The 24,924-nt window shown below is 44.6% G+C and overlaps 1 protein-coding gene across 2 annotated transcripts in view; it reads right to left on the reverse strand.

Annotated features, from left to right (window-relative positions):
* JMJD1C (jumonji domain containing 1C) overlaps window positions 1–24,924 on the reverse strand; it is a 262,318-nt gene that overhangs the window by 13,483 nt on the left and 223,911 nt on the right. For both annotated transcript variants that reach the window (XM_069753629.1, XM_069753630.1), the window contains 9 exons: window positions 24,464–24,633; window positions 22,110–24,313; window positions 15,854–16,055; window positions 13,695–13,909; window positions 10,337–10,489; window positions 4,663–4,752; window positions 4,217–4,344; window positions 2,923–3,136; window positions 1,768–1,973 (listed from right to left, as the gene is read on the reverse strand). In XM_069753629.1, coding sequence (XP_069609730.1) covers window positions 1,768–1,973; window positions 2,923–3,136; window positions 4,217–4,344; window positions 4,663–4,752; window positions 10,337–10,489; window positions 13,695–13,909; window positions 15,854–16,055; window positions 22,110–24,313; window positions 24,464–24,633 — 3,582 coding nt within the window. The remainder of the gene's footprint in view (window positions 1–1,767; window positions 1,974–2,922; window positions 3,137–4,216; window positions 4,345–4,662; window positions 4,753–10,336; window positions 10,490–13,694; window positions 13,910–15,853; window positions 16,056–22,109; window positions 24,314–24,463; window positions 24,634–24,924) is intronic.

Below are 24,924 nucleotides of genomic sequence, written 5' to 3' on the forward strand. Positions count from 1 at the left end.
ACAAAGGCTTAAAGACATGGTCGTCAGAATTCATGTGTCCGTAAACGGCCCCCAAATGTATACATGCTTTTATTATAGGGATTATCCAGAACTAAAAAATTAATGGTCTATCCTAAGGATAGTCTGACAGTATCAGGTCGGTGCGGGTACAGATCTCAGCTAGTATGAAGGATGGACCAGGAGTGGTGCTTGTGACACTACCCACCAGTATTGCCTCCAATCTAACACTGATAGCCTACATTAAGGATAGACCACCATTTTTTTAAAGAACAGGATTACCCCTCAATATGTGCTACATACAGCACAGCTGCATATAACAGAAATACACATTTCGACTGTACGAGACTGATCGAGAAAGCCAAGGACAACGCTGTGCTATTTCTGACATTCCTATAGATAATAAATGGGCAGCGACGAGCATGGACGACGACCATTACTCCATTCCAATGGGGGACTTCATAGCAACTTGATACCTATTCTGTTAATGTATGATAAGTGGTTAAGGTAAACCAGCCCTTTAAGAGGCCTTATATACAATAGATGGCTGTCTACCAACAATAGTTCTCACATATGCTCCATGCACAAGAGTGCTTGCGCTCCAATGTTCTCCATGACAGAGCTGCAGCCAGACTTCTCACTGAGGAAAAGGATCAGCAGTCCAAAATCAGACAGGTGGGATCCTCATTTCCCCTGACATCTGTCAGTCGGAGACCACGCATACACGAGACTGTCTGCTGAGCCTGACAATATCAGCGGGTTCCATAAATGCTATTCTAGCAAGCGTAGGGCCTTATAGGGGTTGTCGACCCCTCCAGCAACCCCATCTTACTATAATACTCTAAGCCTGCATTCGCCTCCAGTGCTGTTCCAGCAATTTCGGCACCAGGTGCTTGCGTGATGTTGTTGTATCGGGGGAGCCCTGCAGCCCATCAGCGGCAGCTTCCCTGTAACGGACATCCAGATGACATCAGAAAGCAGCAGCTCTCACTTCTTCCGAATGTCAGTGAGAGAGAAGCGGCGACATAACCTCACGAGAACTCGGACATCGCTGGAACAGCGCTAGCTATAGAGGCACGTACAGGCTGTTTTTATTTTACACGGCGGAATACAGACATTGAGAAGAGGTTTTCCAAGTAGTGGACAACCCCTTTAAGGGCATATCACTAGCTCTAGGTATGTTGCAAAGCTGATCTAAATGCTTTCAGCAATTTACCCACGTGCTGCAGAAACATCCTAACTCGCATTTATGGAATAGATTTCCATTTATTGAAATTCCTGTTAAAACCCTGATGCATGTGACTCCATCCCAGTGAGTAGCCATTGTGATTCTGATCTGCAGATGAACGGCACAAGGAGAAGAACATACAAGTCCAGCACTTCCAACCATGACGTGCTCGTACAGCTCAGTGTCCTGTACACACGCACCGCCTGGCTCACCATCGCACGGGGAGGTTTCGCTGCTCCCTGTACTAGTTTCAGACTTGACTTAACTTGTCTACGCCAATTAAATGTTAAATACTGCATCACATTTCCCATTCAAAGACAACTTTGTTTGCAGTTTACTTCCAAGCTCTCGGTTGTCTTTGGCAAGTATCTCAAGTCTGCAGAGAGTTTTTGCCAAGAGAATAACTTTCCCCTCTCAGCACATTTTTCCTACCCCCGATTTCTGCAATTCAAATAGTTTCAACATGGATGTGCCCGGAATACAAGAGCGCACAGTGACGATTACACAGATCTGCACTGTAGCCTGGTGTAGCCGACACTCACTGGATTTCCTACTGAGTAAACGGGTGCAAAGGCAATGCCGGCGTCCGTGGATCCCAGGCGCAGTTTGCCGGCGGTGGTGGTAAGCAGGTCGCGCAGGGTGGAGCCTGTCTCACTGTTCTGGGATGTAGGAGAGGAGGATTTGGAGTTCACAACTTCGTTATCTTGTTCATCTTTGATATGTTTGGTCACCGGGACCTCTTTATTCTCTGCAATCCAGAAAGCACAAAACAAAAATTGAAGTTAGTCTTCATAAAGTGAAGTTTAGCCTAGCATGTAACCTACAAGTTAAGGGAGTATGTCACCCCTTTTTTCGATATGAGATAAAAATATCGTTCAATTTAGCGTGCGCTCTGCATTACCACAGTACTTTCATATCCCCCGATTCCCCACCTTTGCTGAGAAAAGGTCAGATGGGCGGGGCCTATTCGCCGTAACTTCCCACCTCCTGCCTTGCTCTAAGCATTTATTTTTCTTCTTTACTGCGTTGGCGTTATTTTCCTGCGCCTGCGCATTGAAATGTCCTCTCGCGCGTGCGCAGTATGTTTTGCCCAACAGTGGGCAAAGCATAAAACTCATTATTTCGCATGCGCCGGCATTTTGCATGACGTTCTGTGCCCCCGGAAGTCTTTCCATGCAAAGTCCAGGAACACAAGATTTCCACAGCAATACTTCCGGGGCACAGAGCATAGGGAAAAAAAGCCGGTGCATGCGCAATAATGATGTTATGCTTTGCCCACAGTTGGTGGAAGCATACTGCGCAGGCGCTAGAGGTCTTTACACAGATCTCATTACGTCCAGCAAGCCGAGGAGCGGGGGAAGAGACGGCGAATAGGCCCTGCCCATCAGACCAGGGTAATTTACATAGGACGCCGGAGAGATTACAAAGGTAATTTCTCAGCAAAGGTGGGGAATCTGGGGATATGAAAGGTACTGCGATAATGCAGAGCTCACGCTAAATTGAACGATATTTTTATCTCATATCGAATAAAAGGGGTGACAGACTCCCTTTAAGGTTTAAGTTATACAGTTTCTAGCAAAACAATGTTTTCACAAAGATAAGCCAACCCACACCATGGTACTGTGGAGACATTCATATATTGCAAAGGCACCAACTGCACTTGTGTGTGAATTATTACTGGGATATATGGACATTACCTTTCTTTTCTTCTCGCGCCTTCTGTTCGGCCAGATCTGCCAGCCAGTGCAGTGAGGAGTGGGATTCTGGGGATGCCAGCTTGCTGTCCGTACTTGTGTCGCTTCCTGGGCTTGCATTACCGTTGGTTTCGGGCTTCTGACAAGGACTGTGCTGCTGCGACTCCGGCAAGCTCAGAGATATCTTGTTACTGTGATTGAGGACATTTTGCAACACCTAAAATATTAAATACAATTATTAATCTGTGTCGTAAAATAACCTCCATTTACCACCCCATCTACCTGGCACTGGGTCTGGAAGTACCAGAACAGAACGTCTTTTCTGCAATGTGTGTCCAGACCTGTATAAATAGGCTTGTGCTGCCTCTATGATATTTTATGAGCAAATTAGGCTTGTATTAACAATCATTTAGGATTGACTTCTGGTCGGTTTGTCTAAACAAACCAGTAATGATCTCCTTGTATATAGCCGATTGATTGGTGGTTATAGTGATGAGCGAACGTGCTCTTATACAGCGTTATCGGATCATGCTCGTGTGCTAACTGAGTGACGTCAGTGTGCTTGAATAATATGCTAAGAGCCCTGTTTGTTAGGCAATCTCTGCATATGTTGTGGCTGTCGAACAGCCGTGAGACATGCAGCAGCGGGACATTAGCATATTTTTCGAGCACACCGAAGACACTCTTAGCACCCGAGCATGCTCGGATAACACCTCTCAGAGCACGTTTGCTCATCACTAGTGGTTATATATTGGCCATGGTTGGCCGGTATAAATAAACAGAAAATTCAGATTGCAGATGAAAAATTCAATGATACAAGAATTAGTAAAGTGAACTTTTCATCAGGAATGACTTGGCTAGAGGAGAAGTATTTTTCCGTGAGTAATCTACAGTCTGAACCTTTTATTTCCGCCTGAATGGAAATGTCATTGCTACTCTACAAGCATTGGAGAGCCGGCAAACCTTCCAGTTTTGATTTTCTGTACCCAGTTAACCTAGATCCACACCCAGTTAGACTCAAAAATATTGATAAAGAATCCCCTACTGACTCAGACTGTGAAGTCCACTGTTCACCGTCAGAACATTCATAATTATTCTGATCTTCGGTTTCACATTGAGGAAGCTGATCATATACATGGACTGTAATATCCAAGTCTTGTGCATTATATTATTTGAGTCTTCATCAATAACTACATGCCCTGGAAGCATAGACGGAGGGTAAACGCTGTGCTGCAGACGATATGGGGTAGATATTTGGCCAGATGATCATTAGGCTTGGCTTAGAATGTGGCCTCACCTGTGACACTCCGTTCATTGCTGGGAACTTGGCGTTTTGCGAGCCATGTTTACCAGTGCACTGGCAGTGTGATTTAATCCCAAATTTATCTCGAAGGACGTGCATTGCCTCGAGGAGATCTGTCAGAACTGAAGAAAAAAAATAAATAAAATAAAACCTGATGACTTAAATAACAAGAAATAATACAACGCAGGTTACACACTTGCGTGCTTCATGGTCTGAGTATGGACTGTGAGGAACAAACAGGTCTCCAGACCCAAACTCAACAGCCTCATGAATACATACAAGGGATAGCTTGCGCCAGGAGCCCCACAGCCGGTCCAAACACATCTGTCTGCGCTCGGGTCACAAACCGTGTTCATATTAGGAATAACATTTCATCTAGTATTAAACACATACGAGGTTACCAAATCTCAAGGTTTGGGGGGAGTGAGGGGGACACTTACCCGAGCTGGGGATAATCTGTGTAGGCATTAGGTGCTTGTAATCATGTGGCTGTCCTTTCACACATTTCAACCAGGTGTACAACTCTTTATCTGGAAGGACACAAGTTATTGTGAGTCTCTAAAAACCATCCAACAATAAATCAGTATCAAAGCACAGAGCAAAGCAGAGGCGCTCAGTGCACCCTTGACATGCCCGAAGGGTTGAATGAACCTCACCAACTACTTGCATTCCATCAATTTCCACCCTCTGTATCCTGTAAAGCCAGAGCTGTCAAGGATGGCGAGTGATGGAAAACATGAAGGTGGGAAGATGCTAGGGTGCACCGAGAGCTTGTGCTCGTTTTGAAGTCATTTTTTCCCATAAGACTCTTTAAAACACAGCTTACATTTATGTCAGTGCATCAGAATAGCATCACATTTGTAACCAACACTTTTTGGCATGCTACTTTGTATGTTTTATTGCGGAGATATTCTCCGTATACAGTTAGTCCGCGGGTTACAACGGTCTCGAGTTACATCGTTTCGTGGTTACGACGCTTTATACAACGCCTCATTCCGACTTAGGCGGTTTTGCGTCTTAAGTCGAACTACATGCAACTACGAGCAGCGGCGGAAGAATAGAGTCCTGTACTGTACCCGGTTACACAAGGAAAACGAGTCTCCTGCACGCCGTAACACCCTAATTATGTAGGGTACTGTGTTAGGATAGGTGTTTGGATAGGCTAAGTGTTTGCAGTACTGTACTGTTATTATGGTACAGTACTGTATGAATGTATGGTCCGACTTACATCGAAATTCGGTTTACGACGCCGCGTAAGAACGGATCAACGTCGTAAGTCGAGGACTACCTGTATAGTGGCACACAAATCCCTTTAGATTTTTGTGCCATTAGTGGGGAAATGTGGTGTTAGCTGTGAAGTTTTTTTTTTTACCCTGAATCTTACCTTCTCCCCCAGCGGTGCACGCAGGGCAGAAATAGGCTATGTTCACACTAAAGTTCTTTGGAACAGTTTTAGGACCAGTTGTTCCCCAACTCTCCAATCAAATCTCATGGCTTTTAAACTCTGTTGTTTTTTTTAGAGCTTCTGCTCCAAAAATGCAGCAAAAACAAATAAGTAAACAAAGCCTAACTATTTCTGCCCCGTCTGTACAACTGGACAGAGAAGATCTGAATCACTCAATGAAGTGACTCTTACATTAAAAGTATTTGTGCTGCCCATTGCAATCAGTCAGAGCTCCACTTTCATTATTTACATCGCCCTAGAGAAAAGAACTTTCGACTAATACACCCCACATTTCCACGATCATAAAAATCCAAACACTCTTTTACAGAGTTTTCCAGCAATTAGCTATGATATAAAATAAAAAGAAGTAATACTGCTCTAACCAGTCCCCTGCACCCTTCCCTGGTCCCCCATCCATTATATTTTACTATGATCCTCTATGGCCACTTTTATGGTAAGGCCAACTGTAGCAGTCGAGCTGCAGCACAAACTACAGCTGTGGTCTGCAGCATTCTTTTTCTTTTTAAACAATTACTTGATTTGATTTTCCAGGTAAAACAAAAAACTGTGTGCCTACTAAATGAAGAGGTTGTTTAACAAGCAATAAAAAACCTGCAGTGGACAATGGCTTGGTTGCGGCCACACCACGGCTGCTCCATTTGGCCTTACCCTTACGGAGACTTGTTACCTTAAATATTACAAGATTATTTTTAAGAATTTTTGAATCAATCTTGGCACTTTCCAACTTTATAGGCTGCCTCTGTGGACACGGGGCCCTTGGATCAATGAACATCCTTACAAAAGTTATTTACAGCGATACACCCTGTCCTGTGAGGTCTTCACTAAATCATAGCATTTTGACAGGTAATTTACACTGCTGCTCGGAGCAGGGGAAGCCATTTACCCATTTTTACCATCATTCTGACAGAATTCGTAGGTCATTAAATATACAGGGATTTGATCAATTCTATTTATCATAGTATGGATTTATGTTTTAATTTGATTAAAACCCCCGACCCTACAAAAACTCAGAATGATTTATTAATGAAACTGTCTGATCTATGTATCCGATCATATCTATTCACTCTACATTAATGACGTGAGGACAGCAGGTCGGCACAGAGGCGCTGGAGGTTGTGCGTACGGGCAGAGGAACTAATGACTATTTATTTATAGCTGCTGTGAACGCCGAACAAGGAATTCAGCATCTACAACTACTATCAGAAACATTTTAAAAGGGGTAAATAAAGGGTCTTATTGTTTATACACCTTGACCAGAGGCCATGTCTGGCATCCACATTAACGGGATGAGCTGCAGTGACAGACAGTCCAAGAAAAAGAAGAAAAAAAAAGTAGTTTCTGGACAACAAAAAAATAAAAATATATTATATCATTAATAGCACTGGCTATATGAATTCAGCCAGGTATATCTGACTCCGAAAGTGACCGATTGCTCCCTGTTTTCATGTATAGGGAGAGAAAATCCAAGACAAACAACAGTATTAAAATCTTACCATGTGTCAGTGACATCCATGGGCAGAGCAGGACGGGGTCCCGAATATGGATACCCAGCAAATGAGAAGCTATTAGTGATGAGCGAGCGTGCTCACATAAGGTGTTATCAGAGCACGCTTGTGTCCTAATCGAGTATTTTCGGCATGCTCGAAAAAAAGGCTCGAGTCCCTGCAGCTCTTCAACGACCCCAACACATGCAGTGATTGCCTAAAAAACACCCATACCTGTACTGAGTGCAGAAACCTGAAACTCTATATAGCTTCCTATTTGCTGGGTATCCATTCGGTGCAAAGTCCTGCTCGGGCCTTATTCACATTGAAGCCACTTTGGCACACGGTAAGGTTTTAATACTAGAGATTAGGACCATCCTGATTGTGGTACAACTTGACGCTGGTGGGATGGCTGTTAATAGGTACCCTGTGTTATTTATATGCACTATTGCTTTTACTTATTTACTTAAAGCAGGGTATATGTTCATTTTGTTTTTGTCTTGGGTTTTGTATGATTAAAGGGAACCGGTCACCCCCAAAATGGAAGGTGAGCTAAGCCCACCAGCATCAGGGGCTTATCTACAGCATTCTGTAATGCTGTAGATAAGCCCCCGATGTAACCTGAAAGATGAGAAAAAGAGGTTATATTATACTCACCTGGGCATCGCGGTCCGGTCTGGAGCCTCCCATCTTCTTACGATGACGTCCTCTTCTTGTCTTCACGCCGCAGCTCTGGCGCAGGCGTACTTTGTCTGCCCTGTTGAGGGCAGAGCAAAGTACTGCAGTGCGCAGACACTGGGAAAGGTCAGAGAGGCCCAGCGCCTGCGCACCGTCACACCCATCGGACAGGACCTCCCCTGGGTGAGTATAATCTAACCTCTTTTTCTCATCTTTCAGGATACATCGGGGGCTTATCTACAGCATTACAGAATGCTGTAGATAAGCCCCGATGCCGGTGGGCTTAGATCACCTTCCATTTCGGGGGTGACAGGTTCCCTTTAATGGATAGTGTGAACACACTCCTATTTTACATGGATGCCATCTTATACTCCAGTTCAGTTTTTTCTGCATAGGGAGAGACCAGTCACGTAAAGGGAGCAGATAGGGAGAAATCTACAGGGACCGGCCTTTCCGACAGGTCAACCATGCGCCTTGGTCCTCGGTGGCTATTAAAGTATGCTTTTCTTTGAAATGCTGCTGTGTTTCAGAGTCCAGCATGCACAGGTGACATCATAAGACCATGCGGCCTGTGTGTTCACTGTCCAGTTTCCTTTAGAAATATAAAATAGAAATATTGCAACTAAGGGATGGGTGCAAAGGGGGAGAAGGGGAGCTGTGACATCGCCTATTGTGATTGGTGGAACTTGTGATAACATCCGTATATAGAGATGTTACCTGTCATTACAATGCTGCCTCTGATAAGTAGCCGTATAAATAGTAATTCACCGCACTCTCTTATGAATAAGTGATGAAGGTATAGTGTCAATTTATTAAATAAGGACTGGGAGCATAACAGAATATTACAGCATAAGCGATACAACGTTTCGGCTCAGCCAGAGCCTTTGTCACGTATTCGCTTATTTCAGCAAGAGAATAGTGTGCAGTAAGGGAAAAGTCCCAGTTATAAGATGCAGATTCTTAGGTAATGCAGTGAATATGCTCATGGATTACTTCCATCAGTTAACATGGACCTGCGGCGTTCGGGTATGGAGCGGCGCTCCCGCGCTGTGCTCTGGTGTCAGACGAGACCCGGCTCAGTCTGACACCAGAGCACAGCGCGGGAGCGCCGCTCCATACCCGAACGCCGCAGGTCCATGTTAACTGATGGAAGTAATCCATGAGCATATTCACTGCATTACCTAAGAATCTGCATCTTATAACTGGGACTTTTCCCTTACTGCACACTATTCTCTTGCTGAAATAAGCGAATACGTGACAAAGGCTCTGGCTGAGCCGAAACGTTGTATCGCTTATGCTGTAATATTCTGTTATGCTCCCAGTCCTTATTTAATAAATTGACACTATACCTTCATCACTTATTCATAAGAGAGTGCGGTGAATTACTATTTATACTACTATTTGGGCCACGGGTCCATTACACCAGCACCTCGCCTTGTATTAGGCTGAGTGCATACCAAAACCCTTTTCCTCTGATAAGTAGCCTGCAGAAAATTTCATGAGAAGTCAGAAAGTATCAGTCTAAAAATGCCCCAGGGGCCAGAGTGAAAAAATATATGTGGGTATGCATATATACGCACATTACTTTATGGTTTTTCAGAAATTGTTAAATAAAAATAGAATGTGTACAAAAATAAAAATCGGTCATTTTCTGGACTTTTTCCATTAAAGTGATTCTACTCCCCCAAATACAAATATACCCCCCTCCAAATACTAATATAAAATTAATAATGGTGTGAATGCTCATCAATCAGATGGGGCTTTCTTTTTTTGAACGGTTGAGTTTCAGTGGTCGGAGACCAAACAATCAGATAACTTTGACCCCTTAAGGACGCAACTATTTTTCGTTTTTACTCTTTCTATTTTTCCTCCCTTCTTTTGAGAGTAATAACTACTTTACTATCCACATACCCCTTGTTATTTGTTGGACACACTGTATAGTCTTGAATGACACCAGTCACTTTTCCAAATAATATTAAGGAAAATGGGAAAAATATTCAAATTCGGGTGAAACGCTATTGTTTGATACGCATGACTGCCGTATAGCTCAGCCTGTGCCCACTCCAAGAAGTGATAGTGTGCCACTGAGCGGGGAGGTATTAAGCTGCTTATTTAACCCTACATTTTTCATCAAGAACGTACTATAACAGAAACCAATGTCAATGCAAGACTGGGCCATAAAACCACGCAATGTAGATTCTTTCTACTTATCCGGACTTAGTGGCCTACGCCTCAGACCCTTGAGCTTTTCCTAATTGACAAAGCCATGAAACCGAAGAGTTTAGCAGAAATTTCTACCAAAAGATTAGGAATTAAAAAAATAAAAAAAATTTAAAAAAATTCTGAAATGTCTTGCTGTACTTGACACAAGGGGGGTTTCTGCGGTACAGAAATAGTAATTCACTCCCTACAGAAGCGGTGAGCTGCTTCCTAAGCATTTCTGCAGGGAAAACACTGCACAGAATGGAGCGCTTCATGCAAACTAACCTCGAGAACTTTTCCTTTCCTTCGCCTTGTAACAATCCAGACAGACCACAAATCCACATTTCTGGCAGACCCAGTGAACGTTGAACAAGGTGGCTTCACAGGCATCGCACATCTCGCGGACTCCGCGCACCGCTCGCTTCCAGGCTATTTTTGCTGAAAGGCAGAATGGTTTTAGAAAAACATGAACATCTGCTCTGTACAAACATTTGCTTTATGGACCTTTTTTTTTTTGGTCAATGACCTTGGTTGATAGAGGAAAAATATGCACTGAAATCTATCAGCTGCACAGAACGTGCCTCGTGGGATCCCAACATGGGTAACACCAAGATGTCAGATTGGCCTCTTAGTTGCCACAGCCCAAGGACAAGCTCTGTATGGTTGGTGCCTCCAATTTCTATAATAATTTGCAGCCATTTCACTGATTAGTAATGCACCAAATTACTGGAGATCACTCAAGAGACTAGGGGACAATTGACTTCACAGTATACAGGGAAAGATATTTCTAAAATGCAGTAAATGAAATGTAAGGAGTTGTTTCCAGATGAAACTTCAGGGGTGCACGGCTCCCGGATCTTATCTTCCTGCCTTGTTGTGGGGGCAATGAGCGCCAAAAGACTGACAGTCACCCGAGTGGTCCAAACTGTGCTCCCTCTAAAGGTACCGTCACACATAACAATATCGTTGCTTTTTGTGACGTAGCAACGATATCGTTAAGGAAATCGTTATGTGTGACAGCGACCAACGATCAGGCCCCTGCTGGGAGATCGTTGGTCGCTGAGGAAAGTCCACAACTTTATTTCGTCGCTGGATCTCCTGCAGACATCGCTGAATCGGCGTGTGTGACACCGATCCAGCGATGTCTTCACTGGTAACCAGGGTAAACATCGGGTTACTAAGCGCAGGGCTGCGCTTAGTAACACGATGTTTACCCTGGTTACCAGCGTAAACATTAAAAAAACAAACACTAGATACTTACCTTCAGCTGTCTGTCCCCGGCGCTGTGCTTCTCTGCACTCCTCCTGCATCCTGTGTCAGCGCCGGCCAGCCGGAAAGCACAGCGGTGACGTCACCGCTCTGCTTTCCGGCTGACCGGCACTGACAGTGCAGAGGAAAGCAGAGCGCCGGAGGACAGACAGCTGAAGGTAAGTATGTAGTGTTTGTTTTTTTAACGTTTACGCTGGTAACCAGGGTAAACGTCGGGTTACTAAGCGCGGCCCTGCGCTTAGTAACCCGATGTTTACCCTGGTTACCGGGGACCTTGGGATCGTTGGTCGCTGGAGAGCTGTCTGTGTGACAGCTCTCCAGTGACCAAACAGCGACGCTGCAGTGATCGACATCGTTGTCGGTATCGCTGCAGCGTCGCTTAGTGTGACGGTACCTTTAGGATGCTAGCACAGGCAATATTGCCATCATAGCATGTGGGAAGCAGAGATGGACTGAGGCTGGCTGGAAAAAGCAACCCGGCCAGCTCTAGAGCGGCATTTCAGGCTGTAAGGCATAAAGCCAGCTCATGGCGCCAGAAACTTGGTTGGGTAACCTAAGAGAATGGAGTGGTACATTGCCAAGTTGCTTGTGTTGGGAAAATACATCTCACAGAACTCTTCAGAGAGGAAGAGGACTAGAACTCTTAACATGTCACCCTCCGCAAGGAGAAAGGATACTATTTGGATCCAGAACTTAAGGAAAGCAGTTCTGTAGCAGCCAGTGACAGGTACGCCTTCAGGAATAGCTACACTAAAGAAGAAGGACCTACCAACATTTATTACCCACATTGCTTGGAAGGAAGATCCCCATAAGGTTAGTCTTCCTATACAAGGCAGAGCCGTGTGCAGCACGCTGGAAGGCAGCACATGGAGTCCTCGTTGTATTCTATTAATCTCTTCTAAGGTATGTGATCTCTGCAAGGCTGCATCTGATTGAAGACTAGGGCTACAAGGTCAATTAGAACATCTACAGATTTATTATTTCAACCTGTGAGTTGTAAATGTTTCCGATGTGCATGCAACTTTTCTGCAATTTGGCTTTTTATACAGCAAAATCTCAGCTCTAAAATCGTCACCATCGAGCACAAATGTTTTTGGAGACACAATTTGCATGATAATTTCTATGGAGTTACACGTTGCCGAAGAACTTACGGTGGACACGCACAGAGGTACACTGGGCCCCACAGAAATGTATAGGTCTCCTATTACAACCCACAGGATTACTGAACCATAAAACCACCATCTGCATAAGGCCGAAATCAGAAGGGACACTATTCGTGAAGGGCCTCACTGATTTAATAGTTTTCTTCTAACAGCAAAGGTCATCTGTTCACATCTGCTTTGTGGTTTCCGTTTATAAAGGAAACCATGAATTTGTCAGTCCTGTCACACAACAAGACACCGACAACACTGGTCCGGATCACTTATAATGGGATGCCGAGATGTCTGGGCTGCGTGCCTCTGCCTCACATAACCGCCTCGGATACAGGTGTGAACACAGCCGTGGCCTTCTACAGTCCAGAAATATTTTGTGGACAGGCACACTAACCCCATTAATCTGGTAATCCATGCTAGCATACTTTATTTCTACCATTAAAGTAACAAATACTAAAGAGATGCTGAAAAGCAGTCGCTATCATTTCTGCTCTCCCCTACTGATCCTTCATAATATTCAAACACACGCTTTAATAAAAGGAAACAATAGCTCCATGCACAATGACTACTATCAATTATTCATGGCATTTTATTGTTCATTGTTCTTCATCTTCCAATTTTTAGTTTTTTCTTATGGGAAAGATTTGGGGGAGAAGGGCAATTTATTAGATTTACATTGCAGGATACAATCTTGCAGGTTTTATAGGAAGCGGGAGCGATATCTGTCACAGAAACATTCAGTAAGTAAGATTATAATTTTCATTTCTAGAGGTAGTATTAAATATAACTGAATAGTTCACGCTACTAAATAATAATAATAAAAAAAAGATGATAAGCCTACCATTAAAGCAAATGTCATTTCTTAGCCAAACGCAGAACCCGGTAGCCTTAGGCCCTGCTCTTCCTGCCTCATATATACGATTTGGCCTGGGTTGTAGAAACTGCACGGCACTATGAAATAATTAGGACTAATGACCACAATATTACCCCCCTCACTCTACCAGAAGTAGAGACACGGATTGAATTTGCAGCCCTGTGTTAGTGAACCTTGCAGCATCCATTCATCTTCCCGACCTACTTAATGAATGCATTTGCCTGGCTGCGGATGGTTCCCACATTCGGCATTTACAGGGGGGCTTAGTGTGTGATCGGGATGTGAGACCCCCCCGCTGTACATAAAAACATGCCAGTCGATACAGACAGTGCAAGGCGGCACGTACCATCCTTCTTCACCCAAGACATAGCAGCTTTCTCAGACGTCACCATCTGGCAGAATTTATCTCCGATGTAACCCAAGATATACTTAATGGATTCGAGGTCCAATTCATCATCTTCATAGTTTTCGTGCGTCCACAAACTCAGTGCTTCATCATCGTATTGGTCAGGGGTAGAGAATCCATCTATTCGAACGACACCATTCTTACTGAAAGATAACCTGAAACACAGCAGAAAAATAATTGTTTAAGTGCCAGCAGCGCTGTGCCCTGCGCGAGTGCCGGCCATCCATCTCTGCCTTAACTTTTCATCATGTACTAGATGCTCGGGCAATAAAGATAAAGCAGACTGTTCTGGGCTTCTATCACTTCTAAACCACAATCGCCTCAATTTTTTTTTTCCCTTTAAACCAAAACAGGCTTTTCTGGGCAGATATCGCACATTACTACACAGAGGAAGCCAGAGGCGATCGGCCCTTATTCCAGGGAACAGGACATGTTATTCTGCACTAATTGTAAGGAACACAGAATTCTTGGCACTTAGATGTTCCCGATGGTCTGTTGTATGGATTTAATGACATCTGAAGGCAATTTAGAAAACGAGACCCTTGGAGTACACTACAAGAGTTTTCCATTCACTGCAACACTCAAAGTCATCATATAGTCCGTCACACAAATAAGGACTATGTATATACACTGGGCTTGGAAGATGGTCCGGTGACCCGCGCAGGTGTCCAGTTGGCTCCAAAAAATTGGCAATGTATTTAGTTAGCTTTTAAAAGAGGGGAAAAAAAAAAAAAAAAAAAAACAGTCAATCCCCCCATCTCTGCAGATTTAGAACTGAAGGCCCCATTCACACCTGCTTCCAGGCCTCATAGCGGCTGTATAGAGACTAATTCTTGGTTTCTTTTTTTACTTTATATATGAAGTTATGGTATCTTGCATGGTCTCCGTCCTGGAAAAGACCCATTTATTCATTAGGGTGCAATCTGATGATGGTACAAGTCAGAGAGAGATCGGATCGCAATGCTCAGACTGACTGGCGGCTCTCTCGACCAGAGAGTGACAGCTTCATGTATTTCAATGCGGCCATCACTCTCAGGTCAGGAAAACCGCCGGCCACTCAATCCACGGTGTTTTGATCTCGGTCCGATTTATACGGCTGTCCGACTGCGCCATTACTGTGATTTACCTACCACGGCACATTACAAGAGGATAAAAGTAATTTTCACCCAAAAATAAGGCGGTCATTCGATGCAAAGGCACATATTAAAGTTTCCAATAAACCCTGGACAGGAGAGATGAATAAAGTCGCTTTGTACAATCTGGTCCACGGTCCTAGGTGAGATTGCAGGCTTGGCTTATGATTAGCCAGGCTGACGACATGTCTCTGTGCCACTCATACGATGTCACGCCAGGCGCTGGGGAACCTGGAAACTCAGGAAATTTGTGCAGCTCCTGTCCATGGCCAGAAAGCAATGACTTAGAGAGCAGGGTTGTGCAAAGCGATCCGATCATCTCTACTGGGTGGCCATCAGCTGAACACTCAGTTGGCCGAGAGCTGCTCATCCCAATCCCTTAAAGAAATGTTTGCTCAACGCAGCCAAGTGTGCCTATGTTCTTAATTGGGAGAATAATAATTAAAAAAAAAAAAAAAACCTCTGGCAGCAATATTAAGAATCAGTATGCAGAAGTCCAACTTCCCAATCCCCATTTTTCTTGCCATAATGCTAGAGCAATTCTGAGCGCATTGGAGGCGCGTCTCCTCCAGACAAAAGTGATTTTGTGCCGATATTCATCTAATGTGTACTGGCCGGAGCTCACAGACTAAAAAATTTCCTGTACTGCACAAAAATAAAGGTTCTAATACAAATTACCCAAGATGCCCCAACCCACCATTTAGCTAATCTAATGGGTATTGGACCTCACAAAAGATGATGTTGGGGGGAGAGGAATAACCTTCCCTTTATTTGGTGGCAAGACAGACCTTTGTCGGAGAAATCTGATAGCTGCTCTTCCATTTCTTTTAAAAAGGAAGGTGGAACTGGAAAGTCATATTTTATCTCATTTCGCCATGATTCACGGCGATGCATAGTACAAACATTACTGCTAAATATTTAATGCACAGCAGTGAAATATATTAAGCCTACAAGACTCCTAATTACCTGCGGAAATAATAGAATCTGCAGAAAACTGGAGAGTGTGTAGACTCTTCTCCTTTCTTGGTGCGGATCAGACGACATTCCCGGCATTTCTGCAAGTTTGGCCCAATCTCACAGCAAGAGTCGTCCTGCAGGAAAGATTCTCCGGTCTGCTTGAGTTTCTTCACTTTCCTCCAGTCCTTTAATACTGAACGAGGTATGCCAGCTGAAACCACAAGACAACCAGTGTCCGTAAGGAAACGACATGCGCACAACGTGGCCCTAATAAGGACGAGGTTAGCAGAGCGGCATCTTCTTAACAGAAATGAAAACCACATAATTCAAGATCGCTCTATATTCTGAGGAACCAGAGAGTGCAGTAATAATCTCATCTATGCCACGTGTCACTAAGGCTCACGTGCGGAAAAGGAAGCCAGAAGAAAACGACCTATGGTTTTAATCAGGTGTTTGTGTTACATGTATTTTTAAAAACATTTTAGTAATGTTATTTGAGGGGTTCATGTCACGAAAAAAAAATTTAAATAGTAATCTTGCCATTTTCACACTGGCCACTGGGTTTTGTTTTTTAGACTCTTACTGCCAGGAACAGTTTTCGGGACAGTTTTCGGAAAGCTCATTATCAGAGGCAGGATTACAATGACAGGTAACACCTCTATACACAGCTGGTAACACAGGCTCCACAAAACACAGCTCCTCTGCTCAATACAAAAGATAGGGATGAGGCATGTTAATTGTGGCTATGTACATGTATTGTTTCCTAAAACAACAAGAAGTTAAGAGTCTAAAAAAGCCTAAGTGGACATTGTGAACATTGCAACATTTCAATAATTTTTAATACAGTTAATAATTAGTGAGGAGCGAACGTGCTGAGATAACGTGTTATCAGAGTATCTTGTTTGTTGGGCAATCCTCGCATGTGTTGTGGCTGTCTAACAGCATACATAATATCTGAGCACCCACAAGACATGTTCACTGATCACTATTAGTAGTAGTAGTAGTAGTAGTAGAAGTAGTAGTAGTAGTAATAATAGTAAGTTTAAAAATTGCCAAAGATTCTAAATAAGAAGAAAAAAAAGGTTAACACAATCACACCAGAATCAAAATAATTGGTAATATTTATATAATGGCTTCTTTGTAGCCTTCAACATGAAATATAATGACACAATGTTTTCAGTGCCATGAAAGAAAGCGGATCTGTCTCCAGATTTTACAAAATCTATTAAATAGATCTCTTAAACCTGATGGTGCTGGTGTAATTACTTTGCCAATTCATGTCAAATGTGTTATAAACCGCTTACTGTACTGTAATTTGAGGAATATTTAAGACCAGTTAGAGTTCATTTTAATACCAGGCAGGGAAACTTCCGTAAAAGATTATACAGCCATTCTGACACACTCTGGCCAGGTTAGGTTTGATCACGTCTATGAGATCTCTATATTAATGTGTGCCGTTTGCACTTTGAAATCTGGAAACAGATCCACTTTAGGCTAAGTGCACACGTCTAATGGAGCTCTGCGGATTTTTCCGCAGCAGAATTGATAAATCTGCAGGGCAAAAACGCTGCGTTTTTGCTGCAGATCTATTGCGGATTTACTGCAGATTTCACTGCGGTTTTACAACTGCAGTTTTCTGCGGAATCCGCAGAAAGAAGTGACATACTGTGGAAAGTAAACGGCTGCGTTTCCGCGCGTTTTTTTCCGCAACAATTGCACAGCGTTTTTGGTTTCCCATAGGTTTACATTGTAAAGTAAACTCATGGGAAACTGCTGCAGACCCACTGCTGCGGAAACGCTGCAGATCCGCAGCGTTTTCCTCATCGTGTGCACATACCCTTAAATGTTGACAGCTTTTTCTAAGAGTATTAAATATTTACAATAGATATAAGGAGGATCGTTTATGCTCATTAGTGTAGAGCAGAGTCTGGCAAACTGACCACAACACCCCTGAGGCAATGATGGAAAAGTGGTGGTTCTTCTTAAAGAGACCAGCTCAATATTAAGTCTTACAGGCAGGGCTCCATGGGAGAAAATACATCTCCACCACCCTCTTCTTTGATGGACAGCATTGATTTTATAGAGCCAGAGACGGGTGGAAATCAAGGGAAGAAAAGCCATCGGGAAGGTGTATATAAATGAATGACCCCACCATGGAGCGCCGTCAGTCCCTTTACGGACCACAGTCAGAATGCTAGACCTTGATTTAACACTGATGATGGGCAAAATCTGTGTATTTACCACATTTGTGGTCAATAGTATAAAGCAAGGCTTGGCTGAATGAGGGTCACAGCCTTGAAGCAACATTTGGGAAGTACCGGTTCTCCTTAAAGATACCAGCTCTGGGAGGACCAATTTGCACACATTGCCTCTATATGGATACACTTCATGATTACCGGGAATATTCCTAGGAATGCTTGATTCCTGATAATCCTACAGAATAAACAGGCTGACGATCATCCAAAGATGGAGCAAAACGATCGTCGGCTGAAATGCACCTCCATATGGAGCTGGTGTCTTAATCAGAACGAGTACTTCCCGCGCGCTACCTCTGATAACACAGACAGTATGTAACCGTCACAAGCATTGCTGCCTTCCCCAGGTCTGGCTTCTGTTAAACAGCTAATTTTGCCAAGGGAAGCCATGGACCAGGCCGGTATTTCTACAGGAGAATACACAGTATAATACGGTGGCCATTCCAATGAACAACATGAAAACTCCAGAATGGATTGTGACTTTCCCCATTCCAGTACATGGGGGCTATATGCACGGGCCATAACAGGACGTTTGGACAGCTGTCTTCATTAGACAGTCCCATTTAGTTCTTTAAAATAGTCAAAAACAAGCCAAATTCAGGACAGACCCATCACTCGTGATGAGCTATTTATGTAGTGGTGCCTTCGTTCATTGTACAATTTTCATGTCAACATCTTAATTACGACTTCGTATAATCAGACTGCCCGCAGAACAGGAATAGCTGCGGGTCGCTCATATTTCCAGGAGCAGGGGAGTTCACAGACACAGAAAATAGCCTGCAGAAAGACAAACAGCCCACTGACTAACGAGAGGAGTGTAAACCCACCCCGGAGCACGCACCGCTGCTAGAGCCGTCTGTAAAAACATGGCAATCATTGACTCATGAAGTGATGGGGGGGATCATGAATGCGGCTTCAGTCACAGCCTGACTTTACTTAAGATTTAATTGCAAATCCCCAAACATGAAAAGATCTGCTAATTTAACACTCAGTTTCAGTGTGGTTACAGGAAAAAATGAATATATTATGTGCACAACATGGTGGGTGTTCTCATAGACTCAAACATGTCAAATCAAGAGGTGGAAGGGAAACGGCGCTCATTGTACTGGACGTCTCATGCCCCCATCATTATCTGGAGGAGAGGAAAGGATCGGAGCAGTCAGTATTCACAGGTCATCTCATACACTGGAAGATGGTCTCCAAAACCATTAAGGAGAGGATCGGAGCTGTCAGTATTCACAGGTCATCTCATACACTGGAAGATGGTCTCCAAAACCATTAAGGAGAGGATTGGAGCTGTCAGTATTCAGAGGTCATCTCATACACTGGAAGATGGTCTCCAAAACCATTAAGGAGAGGATCGGAGCTGTCAGTATTCACAGGTCATCTCATACACTGGAAGATGGCCTCCAAAACCATTAAGGAGAGGATCGGAGCCGTCAGTATTCACAGGTCATCTCATACACTGGAAGATGGCCTACAAAACCATTAAGGAGAGGATCGGAGCCGTCAGTATTCACAGGCCATCTCATACACTGGAAGATGGCCTACAAAACCATTAGAGGATTGGAGCCGTCAGTAATCACAGGTCATCTCATACACTGGAAGATGGCCTACAAAACCATTAAGGAGAGGATCGGAGTCGTCAGTAATCACAGGTCATCTCATACACTGGAAGATAGCCTCCAAAACCATTAAGGAGAGGATCGGAGCCGTCAGTATTCACACGTCATCTCATACACTGGAAGATGGCCTACAAAACCATTAAGGAGAGGATCGGAGCTTCAGTATTCACAGGTCATCTCATACACTGGAAGATGGCCTACAAAACCATTAAGGAGAGGATCGGAGTCGTCAGTATTCACAGGTCATCTCATACACTGGAAGATGGCCTACAAAACCATTAAGGAGAGGATCGTAGCCGTCTGTATTCACAGGTCATCTCATACACTGGAAGATGGCCTCCAAAACCATTAAGGAGAGGATCGGAGCAGTCAGTATCCTCAGGTCATCTCATACACTGGAAGATGGCCTACAAAACCATTAAGGAGAGGATCGGAGCAGTCAGTATTCTCAGGTCATCTCATACACTGGAAGATGGCCTACAAAACCATTAAGGAGAGGATCGGAGCTGTCAGTTTTCACAGGCCATCTCATACACTGGAAGATGGCCTAAAAAACCATTAAGGAGAGGATCGGAGCCGTCAGTAGTCACAGGTCATCTCACAACCAATAAGGAGGCTCTCCTGCCGTGCATACTATGCCGCATAACACCATTCTGGAGAAGATTTTATTACAGCTTTGTATTGTTCCTTTGTTATTCTGTTAGGAAACCTATGGATAAACTGACAACTAGGTGTTACATGTGGGGGAGTGTCTGCACAGGCCTACACTCTCCAATCAGTGCTAATGAGGTGAGTGTAGGGCGATGCCCCTTTAAGTCTAACACCACCCAGTTGTATTCTACAAAAAAAAACTGTCCAGCACTCCAAACTGAACAAAACAAGTGTGAACAGGTGCAAGCAGAGCAGCTTGTTTGTATAACACCACCCAGCTGTCAACTCAAATTTCTAGGAGGAATAATAGAGGAATGGCACAATGCGGAAGAATAAGAAAAGATTATCACATGGTTATATCATGGGAAATACTATATTTAATAAAGCAGACATCGGGAGAGGCGACAAGGAGTCTTCCACATATTACAGACGGAAGAATAAAGTCCTTTTCATAATGGAAATACACGAAAGTTGTGACTGGTGCACAGACCGTATTATTCTCAGTATTTCACTGAAAACAGGTCATATCGGCTATATACATTAACTCCTGGAGGCAGACACTGTCCATAAGCAAACTCGCCAAAGAAATGGGCAAATGCTCCCATTTTTGAGCTATGCTCATCCATTAAACAGTCTTAAAATATTAGGTCTAGGCAAGAAAATCTGGATTTAAGTAAATCCCATAGGTCCTGTGCAGAAATGCATGGAAGTAGTAAGGACACACACAGCCCCTGCGCGCCGCCACACACAGCCCCTGCGCGCCGCCACACAACAGCCCCTGCGCGCCGCCACACAACAGCCCCTGCGCGCCGCCACACAACAGCCCCTGCGCGCCGCCACACACAGCCCCTGCGCGCCGCCACACACAGCCCCTGCGCGCCGCCACACAACAGCCCCTGCGCGCCGCCACACAACAGCCCCTGCGCGCCGCCACACACAGCCCCTGCGCGCCGCCACACACAGCCCCGGCGCGCCGTCACACACAGCCCCGGCGCGCCGCCACACACAGCCCCGGCGCACCGCCACACACAGCCCCGGCGCACCACCACACAGCCTGCAACAAGAAAATGAACCCTAAAAAACAGATCATTATTTCCTTCTACAATTTAAAGCTAGAAATAGCCTACAGAATACATTGTACACTGCTTTACTTCGTTTTCTTGCTTTCTGTAGTTACATCCTGTGTACCCATTTTTGGCAGAATTCAGACTGTTGATTGCTACTAGACCCAGTCAGCAGAAACCCATCATGATGTAAACGTCTAGGCGGCACTACAACCAGGAATTTCTAATTCTGATAATAGGACAGTACCTGGAGCACTGAGTGCACTTCCTAGAACGCAGAACGCCAGAACAAGCGTTGTACAGACACTGAACATGCAGGGAATGCGAAGCAGGCAGCACAAGTTGTTGACTAGAAATAACGAGCTAAAGAATGCAAAAGAAAAATCAGCCCGAAGAAGAAACCATGAGCAAGTCCTGTCACCTCAGAGGTCTTTACTGTACTACGAGGCTTAGAAGTATTTATAGCCAATGTCTACGATTAAACTGGGAAGTGACCTAGATGGGTCTGATGCTATCTGCTAAGAATTCCCATGAACGCTCCTCTTTCCTGTTGCTTGTACCTAAGAAAAGCTAGACACGGCGTGGAGAAGATCCAAGAGCAAGAAACAAAAAGAGCTGAGCCCTGGTATAAATAATAACATGTGGCTCCCATACAGCGCCTGATACTTACTGCTGGAACTACTGCTCTGTAACTTCAGCTTGCTCTTCTCCTTGGCACTACGGCTAAGAATACCATTGGGTTTGATTTCCTCCTCTTTGTCAGTGTCACCTTTTCGCCTCTGCATATCGTTTTGCTTCTTTTTGTACGTCGGCTTGGGCTGACGTTTCAGCCTTTGTCCAGACTTGCTCTCGCTTTCATCCGAGTCCTCAGTTTCGGAGCCAGATTCATAAGTCCTTTTTACCCTCCTCCTTGTGAGCCTATCTTCCTTGGGAGACTTGTCCTCCTGCGCTCGGAGGTCCATACTATTCTGCAGCTCGCTAGAGGTTGAAGCAATCAGATTAACAGTACAAGGCTTAATGATTTCAGAGACCATGGTGCCGCCCGAACTCTCTGGCTTGCTGTTAGTGTTTTTATCTTCTTCCGAGTGTCGGGTGAGCCAGGCCTTTTTCAGTTTTGTGTGATAATTTGGCTGGCTGCATTGGGACGCCAGCCCAGTGCCTGCAGAGCTTGTTGTGTTTGCGGAGCTGCAGGGTGCGCTGCTTTCTGGAGAGCCTGAAGCAGCAAAGGTCTGATTTTTCACAGCAACAGTCTCGGGGTCATTGGCATTAGTGCTTTTCAACTGAGCTGCAGCCAAAGCCGCCTTGTGCTTTTTTAGATGGATGAAATCACTTGAAGTGGGATATAAAGAGTTGGGCTGAATTGCACTTGCAGTTTTGCTACTGGCTGAAGCCGAGGTGCTGACGGTAACCTCTTGAGCTGGCGGCACAGTAGGATTTGCAGATATTGTACTGGTGCTTTCTATCACTGTACATGTAGAAACGGCATTGGATAAAGAGTAAGTTACTTCTGATCCGCTGCAGCTGGAACCGCTCGTGGTGGTGGGGGCAGAGGTGGTCACATCAGTTTTTGTGCTGCACATTATATTGGTTCCAGGTGCAGATGAACTGGGAATGTTATGTGAGGGAGCGGGAGTGATCTTCTCAAACACCACGTGAGCGCTGTCTGCGTTCATCGGCTGCTGGGCAAGCTTTGTAGTCTCTCTGGTTTCGATAGGCTTTGAGCAATCGAATTGATTGCTTCCAGCTGAAGATCTTTCGACAACTCTCTCTTTGGGGGCTGCAGGAGTTACTGGCACGTTATCATACTTTGCACTGGATGGTGGGCGTACAATGACAGATGCGGTTGCCGAAGGTAACTTCACATTATTTTTCTCTGGCAGCCATTCAATTTTGCTATGATTTGGTTTATCATTTGCTTTCCAGATTTCCTGGGTAGGCTTCTCTGTGTTCTTCTTGTAAGTTGCGGCTCCCTCCTTGGGCTCAGGAACTAGAGTTGGCGGTTTCTGAAGTTCCTGGATTTTACCTCCAGTGGTTACAGGCTGCACTGGGGTGAGCGTTGGTGGAGAAAGATTGCTGTAACCACCATCCTTCCTCTCTAGGCTGTGGTGAATTGGAGGATGGAACACAGGTGCCCTGTGCAAGGCGGGCATGCTACGGAGTGCGTTGGAGGAGGAGATGGAGAGCTGGGTTGGACTTCTGCTGTCTCCTCTGTATGAAGTGATTGTGTGCGTTGCCACCTGCTGAGGAAGCTGCTCGCTTAGTTTACCCGCTGACCCCTCTTCTGGTTGGTGTTTAATTAATGGCGGTGGCTTAGATAAGGATGACATATAGGAATTTATAGCAGAAGAATTTGATGAAGGGCTGGCATTTTGCTTTTCTGGGAAGGGGTTTACGGCTTCCTTCGATGCAAATGACCGCGGCGGCTCGTTCACCACACTATTGGACAGCGTGGTGAAATAATTACTTTGTGGCAAACTTTGGGAGATGGGATTTTTTTTGTACAAATCTGATATGGGGCGCTCCACGTTGTTTTCTTGTTTTAGCATGTGGCTTTTTGGGCTGCAGGCCATGATGGGTGGCACCCTGGCATAGCTCTCACGCTCATTTTCATGTGCTTTCATTTTCATGGAGAAAGATGTAGCTTCAATGTTCTCCTGAAGGATTCTCCTGTGCTCGTCCTTATACTTGCTCGGCCTCTCTCCACTGTCCGGCGCTGGGCGTGGTAGCTTTGTGTGGCTTAGTACAGGCTCCATGTAATGCCTGTGGATATGACCGTCCTTTCCAGAGTGCGTTCGGTTGTGTTCATGCTCAGTCTTTACAGGTACTGAAGTTACCGAGCGCAATGATTCGCTAAATGTCTTCTTCTCCAGGTCCCTGTTGAGAAACAAGACTGTGAGGTTTCCTTTTTTTAAATATATTTCCATCTAAATATTTAATACAAGCAGAAACATCTGTTATTGCCAATGGATATGTATTATTTATACATAATGTTCCACCTTCCAGTGGGTGGATGTCACTACTTACTCTTTATGGTGATCTGACGATGGTTTTGACAAGGGAGGACTTGAATGTGCTGCCAATTTTAGTGGTCTAAGAGGGTCAGCACTGGAGGGCCGCACAGGAAGGTGACCCATCAGTAAGCCGTCTGCTGAAGTCACAGGTGTGGGCTGGTGTAACCAGGGGCTGGCAGTATTCTGCAAAGAGGAATAACAAATGAACAAATCAGATGGTTCGGTCTCATACAAAATGACTAAACACGACACAAGAAGAGGTATATTTGCACTCTGCTCCTCAATGGTGCTTCAATTTGGGAGAGAAGTTTGGGGGGGGGGGGGGGGGTGGACTTTAGACTAAATGAGCAACCCATTTCTCATCACCGTAAGTGTTGTAGACCTCTTGCTTTAAACAGAAACATGTAATTACACAGGTCTAATGTTTAAAAACACTTGGAAAAAAAAAAAAAGCTGACCCACGCCCCCGACATC

The sequence above is a fragment of the Ranitomeya imitator genome, chromosome 2 (genome assembly GCF_032444005.1).
Source record: "Ranitomeya imitator isolate aRanImi1 chromosome 2, aRanImi1.pri, whole genome shotgun sequence".
NCBI classification, from domain to species: Eukaryota; Metazoa; Chordata; class Amphibia; order Anura; family Dendrobatidae; genus Ranitomeya; species Ranitomeya imitator.